Genomic DNA, 17,101 nt, shown 5'->3' on the forward strand with positions numbered 1-17,101 from the left:
CAGGCCGCACACACGCTCGATGAACAGCACCCAAGCCAAGGCGCATGCAATCGTGCCTGGTGTCAGCAGAGGCGCGCACGTCGCAAGCGAGGTGCAAGTCCTTCACCACGTGGCTAGATCGCTATGTCATACACTATTCCATGCTCTCGCGCTCGACCAGCACGCCACCAAGGGAGCTACCACGTAAGTTTGCATGCATGCACATACCGAGCTGTGCGTAGATACGACGCGGAGGCTTGCAATTGGAGACGAAAAGCTACCGCTTTTTCGACTTCAGCGAAGCGACGCGCATGGTCGTGCGAGCGAAGAGACCGCTCGAGGAAGGGGACCAGGTCCTGGACGGCCCACGTCGCAGGCAAGGGCCGGAGGACATCGTCTACCAGATCAAAGTCATCGGCGTACGTATTTAGCAGGTAGGAAGCGCAGGCAACGGCCGAAGGTCTAGAGCATATGTCAGTGGGGCGCGGGCGGGACGTACCTGGCATCGTGAAGATAGATTTTGTACAAATCGTGTCGTAACTGTCTCGTGGCAGAGAAAGGGAGCTTGGTAATACGGTGAGCCGAGAGAAGAGGCGCATATGCCGCCAGATCCGGTGTCGCTACCCAATCACGCGCGATGCCAGGGCCACATACACGTCCATACATGCAAAACTGATCGTGCAAGGAAGGCTCTGTCGAGATCGCCGCCAACGTGGACAGTGCTTCGTGATGTCGTCCCGCCTAACGTAAGAAGTAGAGAACGTACCTTGCCAAGAAGAACGGAACGCACAGAGGCAAAGGTGCTGAAAGTCTCAAGATGCGCCTCGCCAAACACAGGCGAGTACTCTACCAGCAGCATAGCCTTGGCGAGCGAGGGCGCTGTCGTGGGGAGTCGAAAGAGAGACGTACGATCCGTCTCGTGACTCTCTGCCAGCAGCCGCTGGGCAAGCTCTGTATACAGCATGGGATCCGGTGCATCGCTCGAAAGCACCATGTGCTCGAGTAGTCGTCGCGCCGCTTCGGCATCCATCGCCTGCAGGACTGCATGGGCCTGTGTAGAGGAAATACCATGGAAGTCCACAGTCATGAGGTACTGAGGTGAGTAGAAAGTTGACATACCTCTAAGCCACGCTGAGGCGCATGCTTTGTGAGCCATACACCCACATTGACACGTTGATCCGCCGGCATACCAGGCGCCATGCGGACTACGTCGTCCAATGTAAGCGTATCTACAGGATCAGAGAGATGGCCATCGATCACGTCCTGCGTGATCGACATGGCTTTCGTCAGGTGCCCTTGTGCTTCGCAGGCTCGCGCTAGGAGTGCATAGCGTCGGTACGCACGACACAGCGGCGCAATCTGCTCACAATCACAAGCTGATAAGTATGCCGTGAAGGAGTCAACGGGGGCGCAAGCATCGCGAAACAATGCACGCGTCATGTACGCCGTCGACACAGCCGGATCTGACGGCGGGGCTGCCGCTAGCACAGCGTCCACCATAGCCATTGCACGCTGCGCAAGCCGATGGCGCAGTGTGACCAAGACGTCGTCGTCCATGGCAAGGTCCGGCACGTAGTTCCGTCGAAGGTTTGCATCGAGCAATGCATCCCAAGACGAGGGAAGCGTACGCCATACACCAGCAAGGCATGCCGGAACAAGGGCGTGCGACGTAGAGGTCCGCGAGGCTGGATCCATGGCCAGCAAACAACGCACATCCAAATGCCCATGGAGGAGCCAAGGCACAGCGGCTGTGAACCTCGCTTGAGATAGGTGGTGCCAGCCCACCAGCAACGCCGCAGCCCGTTCTTCGTCGGTGGTCAGCGTAGGCAGCGACAGACACTGTGCAGCTTCTCGCCATTGCTCAGCATGGGCAAGCAGCAGTACCTGACTGCCAGGGGTATGTAGCGAGAGCGCATACACCGCCTGTTTACCGGCAAATAGAACAGAGACAGGCGCCCATGCGGCACAGGAGGAGGGCGGAAGGTGCTTGAAAGGTCCATCGCCTACCGGTACAGGCTGCGTAGGCAGGCCAGGTCGTGAAGGAAGGAGGGACGACACTGGCGCTACAGTGCAAAGGAAGCGCGGCGCTAACGAGGCGTCCACAGGGATCGTTTGGACATGACGCCACGTTGGCGCTTGGTGGATATGTATGACATCGTCGCGAAGAAGGGCACATACGTATGGATACGAGACCACGACGGTGCGTGGATGCGATGGCCACTCAATCAACTGCGCTGTGGGCTCGCCGTCCCATTGGAGGAACGCGCCTAGGGTGCCCGACTCGGAATGCGAGGTAATCAGAAAGCACGGAGGCTGATCGACCTGCGCTGGGATGGCTGCAATGCTGGGCCGCGTGCGGGCAGACCCTATGGTCGTGCTTTGCGAGATGGGGAGGCCGACGGGGGTCCCTTGACCCGTCGCAAGATCAATCAGGCCATACTCGGACGAGGTAGCGAAGCACATAACGTGCCTGTACCGCGTCGCAATAAAAACATCACGAGGCAATGGCCATTCCTACTGTAAGAAGCAGCGCACGTACCTGGACCTTGTGATAGCCATGCACTGTGAGTGTCACGACAAAGACCGATTGGCGTTTGATAATGCACAGATCCACCTCTGGCCCTGACCGTGGGATGGCATCGTCAAGCACGACTTGAAGAGTGCCACGTAAGGGAGGGAAGAGGGAGGTCATATGCTGCAGCGTGGCCGCGTCCAGGAAATGCAGAGTATGTTCTGCGGTGAGTCGGTCACGCACGTACCACACAGCGCAGCTAGGATCGGCCGTTCGTGGCCCAGCGCTAGGACCAACATGCGCTCGACAGGCTTGCCTGCTTTCGAGAGCGTCACACTTTGCTCAAACTGCCATGCATCCTGCATGTTAGCACACAGCCACGTACACCAGGCGACGTCCATGTAAAGGTATGCAGCATGCCATCGCTCGTGGCAATGTACGCCCGATTGTCCAGCACATCGATGCAGCGCACAGTACGTCCCAATGCGGCCGGCGAGTCATTGGCCGTAGGCAGCGGAGGGATCGCCTGTGATGCGAGCGCCGTCAGGGTATATGGTGCACTGGCACGTTGCATCGACACAGCGAAGAGGCAAGAGATCGATCGTGGCGCTATGGCAGGCTATGTCCTCCACATTAAGGCCGGGGCCGCGAAAGACGACGGCGCACGGGCGCGAGGCCAAGCGGCAAGAGTCCTAGAAGCGCCGCGAGGCTCAGCACCATCGGGATCGTAGAGCCCGGGAGAAATCCAAGGTATAATCGCTCAAACGTTACGTCCACAGGTATCGTAGGCGGTGCGGAGGTGCGCGGTGCGAGCCAGCCGAACGTCTTCTCGGCCCATGCGCCCAGTGTAGACGAGTGGGGCGTTCGTGGGTCCAGCGGGATAGGTACATTGTCCGTGTGCACGGTAATACGAGCCAAAAGGAGCTCGCAAGGGAAAGCAGGCGGCTGGAAAGCATCAGGTGCATCCGCCCGATCTCTCTTCAACACATCGTCCGGCACTTGAACCTCGATACGAAAAGACGCAGGAAGCTACGATGAGCATAGCACATATACATACATTGGCTGGCGTAGAGAGACGTAGCTGGTATCGCTGCGTGAGCGCCCATCGCAGGGAGGCGGGTAACTGCAACAGCGCGGATTCCAGCCAGGATACGCGACGTTGGTACTCGTACACGCCCGTCTCCAGATCATAGTAGCTCGGGTACAGCGCAAGCCACTGTGGCTTGATTGACGACGGGGAAAGCGCAAGACGTCGAGGCTTCGTAGATACATGCATAGTAGGCCTGCTGGTATGAGCAAAAGGATACGTACCAATGAGCTGACAACGATGCCTTCTTCATCATGGTATCGCGTGGGCATAGCATGGGACCAAAGTTCAGAATCTCTGTATTCGCTAGGGCGTGCATGCCCAGCAGCACGCAACAGAGCCACCAGCGCACGACCGCGACATGCATCACTGCAGCGTGAAGGAGACCTACGCGAGGTGCCTCCACATGGTCCCCTTCACTATCGACCATGGGTCATGGCACCAATGACAAGCTCTTCATCACGCCGTCCGAGTACAGCGGCGTGCACGGCGAGCATGGCGCATCAACAGGCGCCAAGAAGCAACAGAGTGTGATTGTCCCGTTTCACATGTGTGCCATTACGCACCAGCCATGGACTACCCCGGTGTGCATAGCCCACGAAGGCCTCGTGTACGACCGTGTTCCTTTGGAGGCTTTCCTTGCCACATACCATGTGAGCCCTGCTACGGGCGAAAAGGTGGCACAGGAAGACATTGTCCCACTGCACTTTTCCAAGAACGAGCGTGGGCATTGGCAGGATCCTGTCTCGTTTCGTGAGCTGACAGACTTTAGCCACATTGTGGCCATTCAGCCGACAGGGCATGTGTACCTATACGATACTGTGCAACAACTCAACCTCAAGACCAAAATGATGCAGGATTTACTCACAGACACACCCTTTACCAAGAAGCACATCATTACACTTCAAGATCCGCATGATCCCACACGACGTAAAATGCAGGACATGTATCGTACGTACGCTCGTTACGTTCGCCGGCTGACCCACAGATGTACAACACCAGCTTACGCTCAAGCAAGGTATGTGCTGCTCTACTCACACGAAGAATCCCACGAAGATGATGTCAATGCTGCGGCGACAGGAAGCACCAAGACGCTCCTCGCACAGCTCCGCCAATCCAAAAAGACAGAAAGCGCTGCGCCTGACTCGACGGCTTCGGCGCCCGCTGACGCAGTGTCCACGGCGCCTGTCCGGTATTCCAACCGGTCGACAGGCATGACAGCAGCGAGTTTCACATCGACGAGCCTCACACCACGGACCAAGACAGAACAAATCGCGATTGACGAAGAAGAGCATATGCTAGAAACGGTCGCACAGCATGCCGGTACGAAGAAGAAAAAAGGACTGGTTCGCGTACGTATGCATCCTACTCACACAACAGCTTCAAACGAATTTCGGCGCTCTGAACCTCGAGCTGTATGTCGACAAGGCACCGCGGACATGCTACAATTTCCTGATGTTATGTCGTCAGGGTAAGTACAACAATACCATTTTCCACCGGAACATCCCTGGCTTTATGATCCAAGGAGGCGATCCGACTGGCACAGGGCGCGGTGGCGAGTCGATTTGGGGCAAGCCCTTTGCTGACGAACTGTGCAATGCAGGCGCCTACCGCCACGAAAGTCGCGGAACCTTGTCGATGGCCAACAAAGGTTACAATACCAATGGCTCGCAGTTTTTCATTACGTATCGTGCTACTCCGCATCTGGATTCCAAGCACACCGTGTTTGGCCATTTGATCAGCGATACCGACCAAGGCGAGAACTACCGTGTGCTGGACGCGCTGGAACGCGTTCCCAACGAGCCAGATACCACAACGCCTATGCGACCCATCAAGCTACTAGAAGCCCAAGTGTTTGAGGATCCCTTTGAAGAGTACATTCAGCGTCGTGATGCGAAAGTGCGTCGTGACAATCCAGACGAGGAAGAACGAGCGAAGCGCGAAGCAAAGCGACGGCGACGCGAAGAGGATCGTACAACATGGCTCGGTACGCGTCTAGGCGCCAAGGATGGATCTACAGAACCTGCCTCTACCCCAGCTACACAGCGATTCGCACCGACAGACGAGCATGGCTTGGCGGGCTTGCGGGCCGCGCAGGCCGCCGCGGCGCCTCCACCACGCCGCCGGCCCGGCAGTCAGAGCCGCGGCAAAGGGTTTGGCGACTTTTCGCAGTGGTGATCACGTGAAATCACCGGCCGGCCACGCGGCTTCGCTGACCTTCGTGCATCCCCGCATTGGCAGTGCAGATCGACCATAGACAAGCTGTTGTTGTAGAGGATCGACCACCATGGCCTTTCAATCGATGTTATCCGGGGCCGAATGTTCGGCCTCAAACAATACACTCTCGCAGTTTCTAAAGCATACGCAGACAGATCGGTCTCTGCAGCAGGATGCGATGCAAGGACAGCCGGGCTTGGCGACGCGGCCAGGTTTTCGGACGCGGCCAGGTCCGGGCGGTGCGGCTGGTGATATGGAAGCTTTCATGCGGCAACGTGATGCGCCGGGTATGCCGTTTGATATGCAGGCGATGCGCGCGGAGATGGACTCGATGCGAGCCGGTCTCGGTGGACCCCAGCAGCTTCGGCAGCCGAGTGGCGGCGCACCCAATGCATGGGCGCAAGAAATGCAGCAGCACGCACCTGCCAAGGCAGGTATGGGCGCCAGTACCGGATGGAGTGAGCAATTCCAGCATGGTGTGCCGGCGGGCGGCGCCGGGCCCATGTCGTCGATGATGCGGGAGGATGGTATACCTGCGCGGCATGGCATGTACGGCGGCAGCGGTGCTGGGATGTATATGGGCGCCGGCCCCATGGGTATGCGTTCGTTCATGCCCCGTCCACCCATGGCGCAGGAAACGCATACATCTACGATGCCGGACCGTATCGTAGAGCTGGACCAAGCCAAATGGGACGAGCAGTTCCGCAAACTGGAAGAAGAAGCAGCGGCGGCCGAGGCACAAACCGCCGATGCCAAGGGCAAGGGCAAAGAAGCCTTGACGGAGGAAGAAGAACAGGGCCTGAAGGAATTGGAAGAGATGCGTGCACGGCTGCATGATGAAGTGCAGGATGACAACCCACGCTTTGAAGAGCTGTGGAATGCGCTGAAAGATCCCAGTGTGCTTGAAAAGTCGGATGATCTGGCCAAGTGGGAGGAGAAGCTCATGGAGGCCATTGCCGCAGAGGATCCTTTGAACTCGACGCACCCTGGTGGTGGCCTTGGCCCGGGCGCGCTGGGGCTGGAGGAGCTGGACGGTCTCGACGAGACGGAAGCACGACTGCGTCGCGAACTGGGCGATGTGGACGAGAATGGATTCCCGCTGCTGGGCACGTACCAGTTTGACGAGACGAATCCGTACATCGACCATAAGACGCCGTATGCGGAGGGAATGCGCCTCGTTGAAAACAATGGTAGCCTTACTGATGCGGCCTTGTTGTTTGAGGCTGCCGCGCAGCGCGATGCAGAACAAGTTGCTGGAGACGAGCTGGAGCTGACACGCGCCGAGCGGTCGCGTGCGTGGCAGAGACTGGGCGAGTGCCATGCGATGAACGAGCATGAAGAAAAGGCGATTCAGGCGCTGGAAGAGGCACTGCGCATTGATGCTAACAACCTAGAGGCGTACATGTCTCTCTCAGTGTCGTATATCAACGAGGGCTACGACCAAGCAGCAAACAACACGTTGCTGCGTTACATTGCTCGCTCGCATCCTCATATCGCGCCCCACAGCGAATTCCCTACGCTGAAGGACGAGGCGGTGAACCCATGGGCCCGGCTGAACTATGTGCGTGAGCTCTTCCTCAAGGCAGCGAGGGAAAATGCGGCGCAAGGGCGCATGGACCCAGATATTCAAATTGGCCTAGGCTTGCTCTTCTACTCGAGCTCCAGCTACGACCAAGCGAAAGACTGCTTCCAGGCGGCCCTGGAGTCGCGGCCCAACGATTGGCAGCTGTGGAACCGATTGGGCGCGACGCTCGCGAACGGCGGCAACCCAGAGATGGCCACAGAAGCGTACCACAAGGCATTGGAGCTTCGGCCTACGTTCACGCGCGCCATCTACAATTTGAGTGTTTCGTGCTTGAACCTGGGCGCCCACCATGAGGCAGCTGAGCACTTGCTGTCCGCCTTGACGCTCCAGCGTTCGCAGCCGATCCCGGATGCGCCTGAAGGCACGAACCATATGCCGCCGCTATCGCATGTGCAGGAAAGTGAAAGTCTCTGGAATACGCTACGAAGCATTATGGTCATTATGAATCGCATGGACTTGGCCAACCAGTGTCATGTCGGCTCGGACCTGGCGCCGTTCCGCCAGGCCGGCTTTGAATTTTAAGCAGCATAGCGCGCGCATACCTCGTGCATGGCTGGGACAAACTGCTTGCGTGTCGCCCGCACATCCTGCTGCGTCCATGCCACGGCATATCCGTCACGTGGGGCACTCGGCAAGGCCAGAGAGACCAAGGCGACGTGATGCGTGGTCATTGTCTCGAGATCGTGCGCCAACGAGGGCGCAGACGCGATGGAGGTCGGTGCGTACAGAAGCAAGGCACGATGCAGCGTACCTTGGTGCTCATAGCTTGTTAATATCATAAGAAGATGTACACCCTGCTCATGAGCAAATGTCGCCATATCGTCCCAAAAGCGGGACGTGGCGCAGAACACGTCCAGGGGCTCAGTGGTGGACGCGGCGCCGACGTCCCATGTAGTTTGCTCGGCGCCATCGCAGGAGAACTGCTTGTAGTCACGCCGTAGCTTTTCCAATGTCGTGAGATGAGACGTATCGTTTTTCGCCACTTGCATGGCATGAAAGTGACGCGAAGCCTCCGTCGTAGTCGCCCACGAAGAGTGAGGTGCCAGACGATCGCGCGCCTCATAGTCTATCGCTTGCGCTTTGCCGACATTCGCATCAAACTGAATGGTATCCAAGAGAATAGCGCTGTAAAGCAAATCACATAGCGCAGGAGGAAGAAAATGATCCCGTACGATCCGCGTCAGGACACTGGCGCAAGAGCCTGCGTCCGATGGCGCATACACTTGACGTAGCGCTGCGTCCTTATACAGCTGTTCGTCGACATGGTGGTCAATCACACCGACAATGGTAGCCTTCACAAATGGACCTGTAGCACGATTGTGATCCACCAGCACAACATGGTGCGTACGATCCAGATTTTGTACATCGTCCAGGCATGTGATATGCGCTTCGTCTATACCGAGATGTCGTAAGATCAACTGGTTTTCTGGGCGGAGACGCAGGTCACTACGTCGTGTTTGGACCACAGGTACCCATGGCGCTTCGTCTCTGTATACGTACGCATACGCAACAGCACACGCTAGACTGTCCAGGTCGCCCGCTTCGTTGCCGACGACATAGTGCGTGGGAGCAGAGATGGTACGGCGCGATGCCAGAAACACGTCCATGGTAGAAGGCGTCGGTCGATGCGCACAGACAACAAAAGAGACCCAATTTGGGCCACAGCCTCCATTTTTTCGCTAATTTTTTTGAGATGTCGCGCCTCCATTTTTTTTCTTGCTCGCCCGCCTATCACCATCATGTCGGCCCAAGGTTTCCAGGCGTATGCCCATCTCCTGGATGCACGTCTTCTACGTGCACTTGCGGAGCTGCAGTATAGCCAACCTACGCCTGTCCAGCGCGAAACACTGGAGCACAGCTTGAATGGCGACGCTCGTGATATCTTAGCGCGTGCTCGCACAGGCAGTGGCAAGACGTTGGCCTATGGCCTGCCAATCCTTCAAAAGATCCTCGCGGAAAAAAGCCACATGGCACGCTCTAGCCCAAGCTATGCCGGCACACGTGCCTTGGTTCTCGTGCCTACTCGTGAGCTGGCCGAACAAGCGAACAAGCAGCTCTCTGCTGTCCTGACCTACTGCCGCGATATCGTCCATGTGGCCAACATGGCACGATCGGTGAGCGAGTCTGTTCAAAAGCTTTTGCTGTCCGAAAAGCCCGATGTGGTGATTGCGACGCCATCGCGTGCTCTAGCATGCTTGCAAGCCGGTGATCTAGTTCTGCAAGACTCGCTGCAGTCGCTGGTCATTGACGAAGCCGACTTGATCTTGTCGTATGGCCACGATAGCGACGTACAGGCCATTGTTCGCGAGGGCTTCCTTTCGCGCACGCACCAAACGTTCCTTATGAGCGCGACTCTTGGCGAGGACACAGATGCGCTGCGTGGATTGCTGCTCAAGAACCCTGTGGTACTCAAACTCGAAAACGATACATCCCTGGCTGCCAACTTGATGCAGTACTATGTTGAAACGGCCGAAGACGACAAGTTCTTGCTCGTCTACGTCATTCTCAAACTCCGCCTGATTCGCGGCAAGTGCTTGTTGTTCGTCAACGATATTGATCGATGCTACCGTCTTAAGCTGTTCCTGGAACAGTTTGGACTTCGTACCTGTGTCCTCAACGAAGAGTTGCCCGTCAACAGCCGCTTTCACATTGTGGAAGAGTTTAACAAGGGCAAGTATGACTATATTATCGCTACCGATGTCAACGCAGCGGAGGCAGATGAACCGCCTACGTCCAAGTCGGCGACGGCGGCAACGAGCAGCAGAGAGTACGGCGTGTCGCGTGGCATTGATTTTGTCGCTGTGGCCTGTGTTATCAACTTTGACCTGCCTACGTCTACACGCGCCTATACCCATCGCATCGGCCGTACTGCGCGTGCTGGCAACACGGGCACAGCGTTGAGCTTTGTCGTCCCGAAATCCGAATTTGGAAAGAAGAAATACCTGTGCTGCCCAACGTGCAAGCACGACATGGAGGTCTGGCGTCGCATTGAACAGGACCAGCGTGAGAAGGGCCACGTTGGTGCCTCAGGTATTCAGCTCTGGCGCTATGATCAGGCGCAAGTCGACGCATTCCGCTACCGCATGGACGATGCCCTTCGTAGTGTGACCAAGGCGGCGATCAAGGAGGCTCGAATCCAGGAAATCAAGCGTGAAATTTTGAACAGCAAAGCTCTTAAAGCGCACTTTGAAGAAAACCCACGCGATCTCGACTATCTACGCCACGATCGTGCTCTGCATCCGGCGCGTGTGCAACCGCATATGAAGCATGTCCCCTCGTACCTTCGGCCCCGCATTGCATCGATTCCGGGTGCCACAGGGAATGAGCCCTCTGTGGGGTACGTGCCCAAGTCCAAGGTGCCTTCAAAGCGTCAGAACAGCCACAAGGACCGTGGCAAAGACCGCAAGGCGCAGGGCCGTAAGAAGAGCGATCCCCTCAAGACCTTTTCGTAGGTAGTCTCTGTATACGTAATTCCCCAATTTTCTCCACCGACCCTGCGGGCGATCGAAAGCTCCTCAGGCACGCACACACAAGACGTCTGTGGGCCATGACAACGACGCGCTTGGCCGACTGCCGCGCAGCCTGGTCGGCTGTGCAGGCCAACTTGGCCTCGTCTGTAGGACCATCGACACCGTCGATGCTAGATCCTACGTTGATGCATCATATGTGTGCCTTGGTCGTCGAGGATGATCAAGAAGCTCCACCACATGCATTTGGCGACTGCATGGAGTTGATGCTGGAAGAAGATGGTGCGTTCTGTACCCACTTACCTCGCAGTTCTTGGACAGCTTTTTGGGCTATGCCTAGCGGATGAACCCCGCGGCGCTATGCGAGAGCTGTTGCGCGTCTATACCTACCTTGTACGCGAGATGCGCCCTGCGTTTCTTACCAACAACAATGTAGCGCGCGTTATGATGCAAGTGCTGCACTACTGCCAGAAACATGACACCGATGGATCATGGCAGACCGATGTCACGGCGTTAGTATTTGAATTGGCGTGGCAGGTGCACAGCCATCCACCCATTCTGCGGTTGCTTCTGCAGCTCAGTGCCGATATTCCCAAAGATCGTATTCACGATCGCATGCCATTGCTTCTATTTGTGCTGCGTCATTTAAACGGCCCCGATGAGTCTGGGCGGCAGATGCGGACAGCCTTAGTATGGTTATGGCATGGCATCGTAACGTTGATGGACGACGACACAGCGCACCGAGCGACGTATTTGGACCCGATCCTTATGAAGGAAATGGTGGGCGCTGTTGTAAGCGCTGTCGCTCATGCATTCTCGCAGCTTCCGACTGAATTACATCCCATATCCACGACGAACACCACACACGACTGGCTTGCGTACCGCTTTCCTCACCGCTCTTCACGCTGGCGTGCCTCCTTGCTGCAGTATGCCTCTGAAGACATGCAAGAGCCACTAAGTACTTGGATCGATACTCTCTGGCTCATACAGCAGCTAGAATGCACATGCGTGCGCCATACCACAGGTGCGTCTGCGGATCATATCGATTCTATGCATGCGATGCTTGCCGAACATTTCCAGGCCCAGTTTGTGGATGCCACCTGGATGCCGTTCTTGGAGGCCAATCAAGAGCCCCTGGCTATTTTGCTGTATATGTCTATTATGCTATCCGTCATGGAACCACGCACCTCGTTAGCTCGCTGCCTTGCTTTGCAATACGAGCGGCCAACCCTACGGACGTTCTTGCGTAGCTGTCTAGCACGGACCGAGACGCATGCCATGAGCTTGTATGTATCTACGCTTCTCTCTCGATGGAGTATGTGGCAACATGCTACATTCGGGACACGCACGGCGAGCGAACGAGCTTCGCATCCTCTCGCGCCCCTAATAGCATGCATGGCTGAGCTCCTACAGACGCCCAAGTACCGTGCTGCCTTGTCCCATCGCTTTCTTGTGCACCTCGTTACTGTGGAGCAGTCAATGCGCGACGATCCAGACTACGAACGTGGGCTGGAGATAGGCATCTCACCGAACATGCCGCGATGGATCGCAAAGTCCATCCTGCGTGAGTCTGTGACGGCAAACGAGTTCTTCTTGGACGATTATACCTCTATGCTGCGCGCCTGGTTCATCTCTCCTACTCCTAAGAATCTGGCACTAACTGCAGCCCTCAGTTCTCTGTGTCGTGCCCCTATGATTAGCATTGAGGGACTCCTAGAATCGCATGACGAATCGATGCCCATTCTTGTCTTTTACATGTATGCCCTTTTTCATCAAGCCCAAGACTTTTCCAAATCCATCCCCGATTTTGACTTTTACATGCGACAGCGCAAAATCCAGCAAATGGGAGCACCACATGAGGATATGTCGTCCTTGTCGTCGTCACGCAGTGCCTGCCCGCTGTTCCCTTGTGGCTCTCCTGCAGAGGGCCTCGTGGTATTGGACCGCGCGTTTCATGAGGCACAGTGGTCACCACCTACCTGGCCGTCTGCAAGTGTCACGTATTCCAGCCAAAATGCGACGAGCAAATCCACCTCCGTCTTGGACGGCGCTGGTCATATTTTGGTCACTGTGCCTCTCTGTCCTGCGCCGGCGACAGGGCCATGGGCCTGTGATGAGCATAGAGAGGCTGTATCTGTACCCCTTGTCCAGATTCTGGACAATGTTCTGCTTCTTGAAGAGTTTATGCTAGAATTGACCGCCCTCGTGCAGCTTCGTCAGGCACGAGGGTTGGATCCTTGTTAGTTGTCATAGCGAAGTGGAGGTGTCGTTGCTCTTCCCCATGGCGTCCACCCTTCGAGGGGCGAAGCGGGGACGCCGATGGATCCTACGAAGCGTGCCTATAGCCGTTCTCGGAATCTTCGCGTACGTGCCAAGTCTCTTACGCTAGGTATCTGTACCATGTCATTGGCTATGAGTATTATGTACGCCATGTCCTTGCTACACACCCTTGGCCACAGCACTTACGTACATGGTGTTTTGTTCTCTTCCTTCATCTTATGTTTTTCTACTGTGTGTCTTTGCATATTCAAATCACTATGGCTCGCCCAAAGTATGTGGATACTATTTCCTACACACAAACATGGTCACCTATGCCACGGCATCAGTATTGGCTACCACTATACCCATTACGTATACTCACTGCCAAACCACGCGACGAGGACAGCGCGGACCTGCAACATATGATCCATGAACGTGCTGCATCGGGAGAACCACAAAGGTGCTGGCGTGATCGATGCCGTGGTCACTGGAAAGCACCTCGTATGCGTCACTGCGGCGAGTGCGGCGAATGTCGCTTTTTCTTTGATCACCACTGCTTATGGGTATGTTGTAATCCACTGACAGTGCAGTTCAACAACGATATTACTGCCCCACATACACTTGTTCCTTTTTTGCTCCTTATTTCTCTTACACCATGCCTATTTGTTCTTGCATGTTGGCCATTGCTTCCTCTAGCATGGCATCATATCGTGCTGTTGTGGGAGCATAGCACATCGCATCCCTGGATTGTTCAACACTTTTGGGATAAGAAATGGACATGGGTCCTGGGGCCTATTCATCGCCCCTTACTTGGCCTTTATCTTGGTATGTTTCTTTTCTACTTACACAGCCTCTCGGTATCCACCATCCTCCTGGGGTCAGCGCTCTTTGTTCGACACAACAGCACCTCAACCTACGTTCCGACTCCCTTTCTGCATAATGTTGGGCGCCTTTCTTGCCCTTATTACTTTGGGTTTAGCCATCACGACAATTCGTCACCTTATTCATGGGCAACTCACAGTAGAGGCAGAACGAACAAGATCCTGGAAAAAATGGAACCAGCCAGGCTCTCTAGTCTCTATGGAGAAGAAAGAATCTGTACGACCTGCGTATCAATTCTGGGTTCCCCACAAACAATGCATCATATACCACCCTACTGATGAGGCTCTGTTCAACCGTGGCTGGCTCACAAATCTATCTGGCTACATGGGAATCAGTACTGCCAATCCGTTTGCCTGGCCCCACTCTTTGGTACAGGACCTTATTTCGTAACCCTAATTTTTGTTACACTTCCTAGCAATGTGGAGAGCAAGCACTGCTTCGGAGACTTTTCGGAAGACATGCTCAGGGACAGATTCTTGCTTTCTTCTTACTCACATTTCCTCGCTAGAGCTTCTCTCAGCTCACAGTATCATGTCGTCCGATCATGTGGTATACGCACAGAAAGGCATGATGGGCGGTATGATGGGTGGCATGATGGGTGGCCCTACTACTCCGGCCAAATATAGACCCACTAAGGAGTAACTTAAACAATCTATGTCTATCTACCCTTGTAACTTGATGTATCTGGATGCCGAGCGCATTAGTTATATCTTGTGCGCCTTCGTTTTTGTGGCTATTCTTATTCATGGTATCCGACTTGCACGTGAATTTTGACCGCGATTCGGATTGTTCTTGACATGTGGAGAGAAACTCCTAAATGCGAATGCATTTGTCAGCGTTGCGAAAATTCTGGAGGTGTGCTGGCTTCGCCGAGCCGGAGGGTTTTCGGAGAGTAAGCCATTGCCATTGTCATTAAAAACTGGAGATAGGTCTATCTCTCTTCTCATCCAGGATGTCGGTGCAACGGCTGCTTTTTGCGCGGCATGGCGATGAAGAAGATGTCCCAGCTCAATATACACCCACAGATGAAGAGTCGGCTCAAGCCAAAGTGATTGAGCCTTGGGAGAAAAACTACCTCGCCGCTGAGCGCATTACTTATGTTATGTGCGCACTTGTGATCGTGGCTGCTCTGATCCATGCTATACGTCTAGTCCGTGAGCTTAGACCACGTGCTAGCCTGTTTCTCGCCAAAATACCGGGTCTCTCATTTTTAACAGCAATTTGCCGCTTCATTGGATACCGACGCTTTAAGATCCTAAACTATCACCTTTCTGCTGGCCATTACCTTGTCGTTGGTGGTGCTTTTGTAATCTCGACAGTGGTTTGGGTATTTGCACTGACCCCTCACTACCGTCCACACTTCTATGTTGGCTCACCACCACTCGCTATCCGTGCAGGCATGCTTGGCACAGGTCTCATACCATTTATTTTCTCATGCGCTTTGAAGTTCAATCCGATTTCCCTACTTACGGGTCTCTCTCATGCGCAACTTCAATTTTATCATCAGACACTCTCTGTTCTCTTTTTATTCTTCTCCATTGTTCATGCTGTTCCATTTATTTGGCAGCCATTGCGCGACGATGGATATGCGGCTTTGAAGTACTTTTGGTACTCCGAGTACTATATTTTCTGGACAGGTACTGTGGCTATATTCGTGCTTCTTTGGATGGTTATTTCCAGTTTGGGCGTTTTTCGCAATATGTCGTACGAATTCTTTGTGCTACAACACATTGCATCCGTTTTCCTCCTCTTCGGTTTCTTGTTCGCTCATTTTGACAACCTCTTGCGCAGTACCATGTGGCTCTGGGCTACCATGGGTATCTGGATCTTTTCTGTGGCGGGTCGAGGTCTCCTAGTCCTGTTCTCCTCTGATTATTTCACCGGGTCTCGCGCCAAGGTACAAGTCCTGACAGAGGCTGGTAAAGCATCTGACACAGATCACCACAAGCCTGTGGAATATATCCGTATGACGTTTGACACCCCACTGAGCTGGCACCCTGGCCAACATGTGTATGTGCGTTTCCCTGGTGTGGCACCGTTGCAAGCACATCCGTTTACCTGCCTTTCCTTGCCCAGCCTTTTGCCTCACCTTCCGAACCGGTTGGTTCTTCTTGCACGTGTTCACAAGGGCATTACGCGACGAATTTATGACTATTGTGTTTCGCATAATGAGAATGTGTCGCTTTTGGCAACGAAGGAAAAAGAAGGTGTATCGGGCGAGTCCAGTCCGACCCTGGATGGTGTGCTGGATAAGACGTGTTGCTGTACACCCGCGATCGAGGCACAAGAGAAGCCATCTGACCTTCACACGACTCATTTTACGGCACTGCTGGACGGTCCGTATGGGTACACGTACAGCCTTGGTATCTATGAGCACAATGTGCTTTTTGCTGCTGGATCTGGTATTACCTTTGTACTTCCCCAAGTGAGTTTCCTACTTCGCGAGACCCTGATGGGCAAAAAATGTATAACCAAGCATATTCGACTTGTGTGGGTCGTAAGGTCGCTTGATATTATTCGTTGGGTCAAACCTGAGCTAATGGAGGTTGCCTTGCTTATGGAAAAGGCACCTTTCCAGGTTGATCTGGACGTATATGCTACTGGTTCAACGTCTCAACCCATTGAACCAGAGCTGACGTCCATTGTTCATTTTTCAATGGGGGCTCGACCTGATATCAAAGGCATCATGGATGCTGAAGTTTCCACTGCAAATGAGGCAAATTCATCGACTATGTCTGTCAACGTGTGTGGCCCGAAGAGTCTGATTCATGATATTTCAAACTATATATCTAGTGCGAATGCAAGGCTCGCTTTCGGCAAGTTGGGATCTCTTCGTGACCTGCGTTTAATTTCAGAGTCTTTCTCCTTCTAAACCTATTAGTTTATAAAATTACACTCTTTAATAAGCTTGCATGTGTGGTAGTTTTGGCTATACACGTTCTAAAAAATTAAGAGAGAGCAAAATAGGGTCTAAGCTGCGAAAGTCTAAAATTTCTACTTACGCCATTTCGTAGGCGTAAACGGGCTGTGTCCGCTCGCTTATCGGACAGTGAGGCTATTGGCTTCTCCCATAACATTCTGTTCTATAAGGGAAAAGCTAACCAATGTGGGGA

The 17,101-nt window shown here is 54.4% G+C and overlaps 8 protein-coding genes across 8 annotated transcripts; 5 read left to right on the plus strand and 3 right to left on the minus strand.

Annotated features, from left to right (window-relative positions):
• Nucleotides 1-133: 133 nt before the first annotated feature.
• On the minus strand, nucleotides 134-3,065 carry Malapachy_4048 (hypothetical protein; the record flags this gene model as incomplete). The annotated part of the gene is made up of 8 exons (XM_018138503.1): nucleotides 134-176; nucleotides 208-441; nucleotides 479-720; nucleotides 746-1,072; nucleotides 1,099-2,493; nucleotides 2,519-2,712; nucleotides 2,739-2,850; nucleotides 2,877-3,065. The coding sequence occupies 8 exons, from the start codon at nucleotides 3,063-3,065 to the stop codon at nucleotides 134-136; spliced, it is 2,736 nt and encodes a 911-aa protein (XP_017991846.1).
• A 59-nt stretch (nucleotides 3,066-3,124) lies between these two features.
• Nucleotides 3,125-3,897, minus strand: Malapachy_4059 (hypothetical protein; the record flags this gene model as incomplete). Its single annotated transcript, XM_018138514.1, has 3 exons — nucleotides 3,125-3,520; nucleotides 3,549-3,774; nucleotides 3,803-3,897. The coding sequence occupies 3 exons, from the start codon at nucleotides 3,895-3,897 to the stop codon at nucleotides 3,125-3,127; spliced, it is 717 nt and encodes a 238-aa protein (XP_017991590.1).
• Nucleotides 3,898-4,006: 109 nt separating this feature from the next.
• Malapachy_4002 (peptidyl-prolyl cis-trans isomerase-like 2) lies at nucleotides 4,007-5,756 on the plus strand (the record flags this gene model as incomplete). The annotated part of the gene is made up of 3 exons (XM_018138458.1): nucleotides 4,007-4,529; nucleotides 4,581-4,930; nucleotides 4,959-5,756. The coding sequence occupies 3 exons, from the start codon at nucleotides 4,007-4,009 to the stop codon at nucleotides 5,754-5,756; spliced, it is 1,671 nt and encodes a 556-aa protein (XP_017992037.1).
• Nucleotides 5,757-5,865: 109 nt separating this feature from the next.
• On the plus strand, nucleotides 5,866-7,902 carry Malapachy_4034 (peroxisomal targeting signal-1 receptor; the record flags this gene model as incomplete). The annotated part of the gene is made up of 1 exon (XM_018138489.1): nucleotides 5,866-7,902. One exon carries the CDS (start codon nucleotides 5,866-5,868, stop codon nucleotides 7,900-7,902), a length of 2,037 nt encoding a protein of 678 aa, XP_017992076.1.
• Nucleotides 7,903-7,995: 93 nt separating this feature from the next.
• On the minus strand, nucleotides 7,996-8,987 carry Malapachy_4055 (dhh phosphoesterase; the record flags this gene model as incomplete). The annotated part of the gene is made up of 2 exons (XM_018138510.1): nucleotides 7,996-8,054; nucleotides 8,132-8,987. 2 exons carry the CDS (start codon nucleotides 8,985-8,987, stop codon nucleotides 7,996-7,998), a joined length of 915 nt encoding a protein of 304 aa, XP_017991716.1.
• Nucleotides 8,988-9,119: 132 nt separating this feature from the next.
• On the plus strand, nucleotides 9,120-10,832 carry Malapachy_3999 (atp-dependent rna helicase dbp9; the record flags this gene model as incomplete). Its single annotated transcript, XM_018138455.1, has 1 exon — nucleotides 9,120-10,832. The coding sequence occupies one exon, from the start codon at nucleotides 9,120-9,122 to the stop codon at nucleotides 10,830-10,832; it is 1,713 nt and encodes a 570-aa protein (XP_017992109.1).
• Nucleotides 10,833-10,927: 95 nt separating this feature from the next.
• Nucleotides 10,928-13,091, plus strand: Malapachy_4033 (hypothetical protein; the record flags this gene model as incomplete). The annotated part of the gene is made up of 2 exons (XM_018138488.1): nucleotides 10,928-11,129; nucleotides 11,158-13,091. The coding sequence occupies 2 exons, from the start codon at nucleotides 10,928-10,930 to the stop codon at nucleotides 13,089-13,091; spliced, it is 2,136 nt and encodes a 711-aa protein (XP_017992082.1).
• Nucleotides 13,092-15,687: 2,596 nt separating this feature from the next.
• On the plus strand, nucleotides 15,688-16,860 carry Malapachy_4020 (ferric reductase; the record flags this gene model as incomplete). The annotated part of the gene is made up of 1 exon (XM_018138476.1): nucleotides 15,688-16,860. The coding sequence occupies one exon, from the start codon at nucleotides 15,688-15,690 to the stop codon at nucleotides 16,858-16,860; it is 1,173 nt and encodes a 390-aa protein (XP_017991551.1).
• Nucleotides 16,861-17,101: the final 241 nt, after the last annotated feature.

The sequence above is a fragment of the Malassezia pachydermatis genome (genome assembly GCF_001278385.1).
Source record: "Malassezia pachydermatis strain CBS 1879 chromosome Unknown scaffold4, whole genome shotgun sequence".
NCBI lineage: Eukaryota > Fungi > Basidiomycota > Malasseziomycetes > Malasseziales > Malasseziaceae > Malassezia > Malassezia pachydermatis.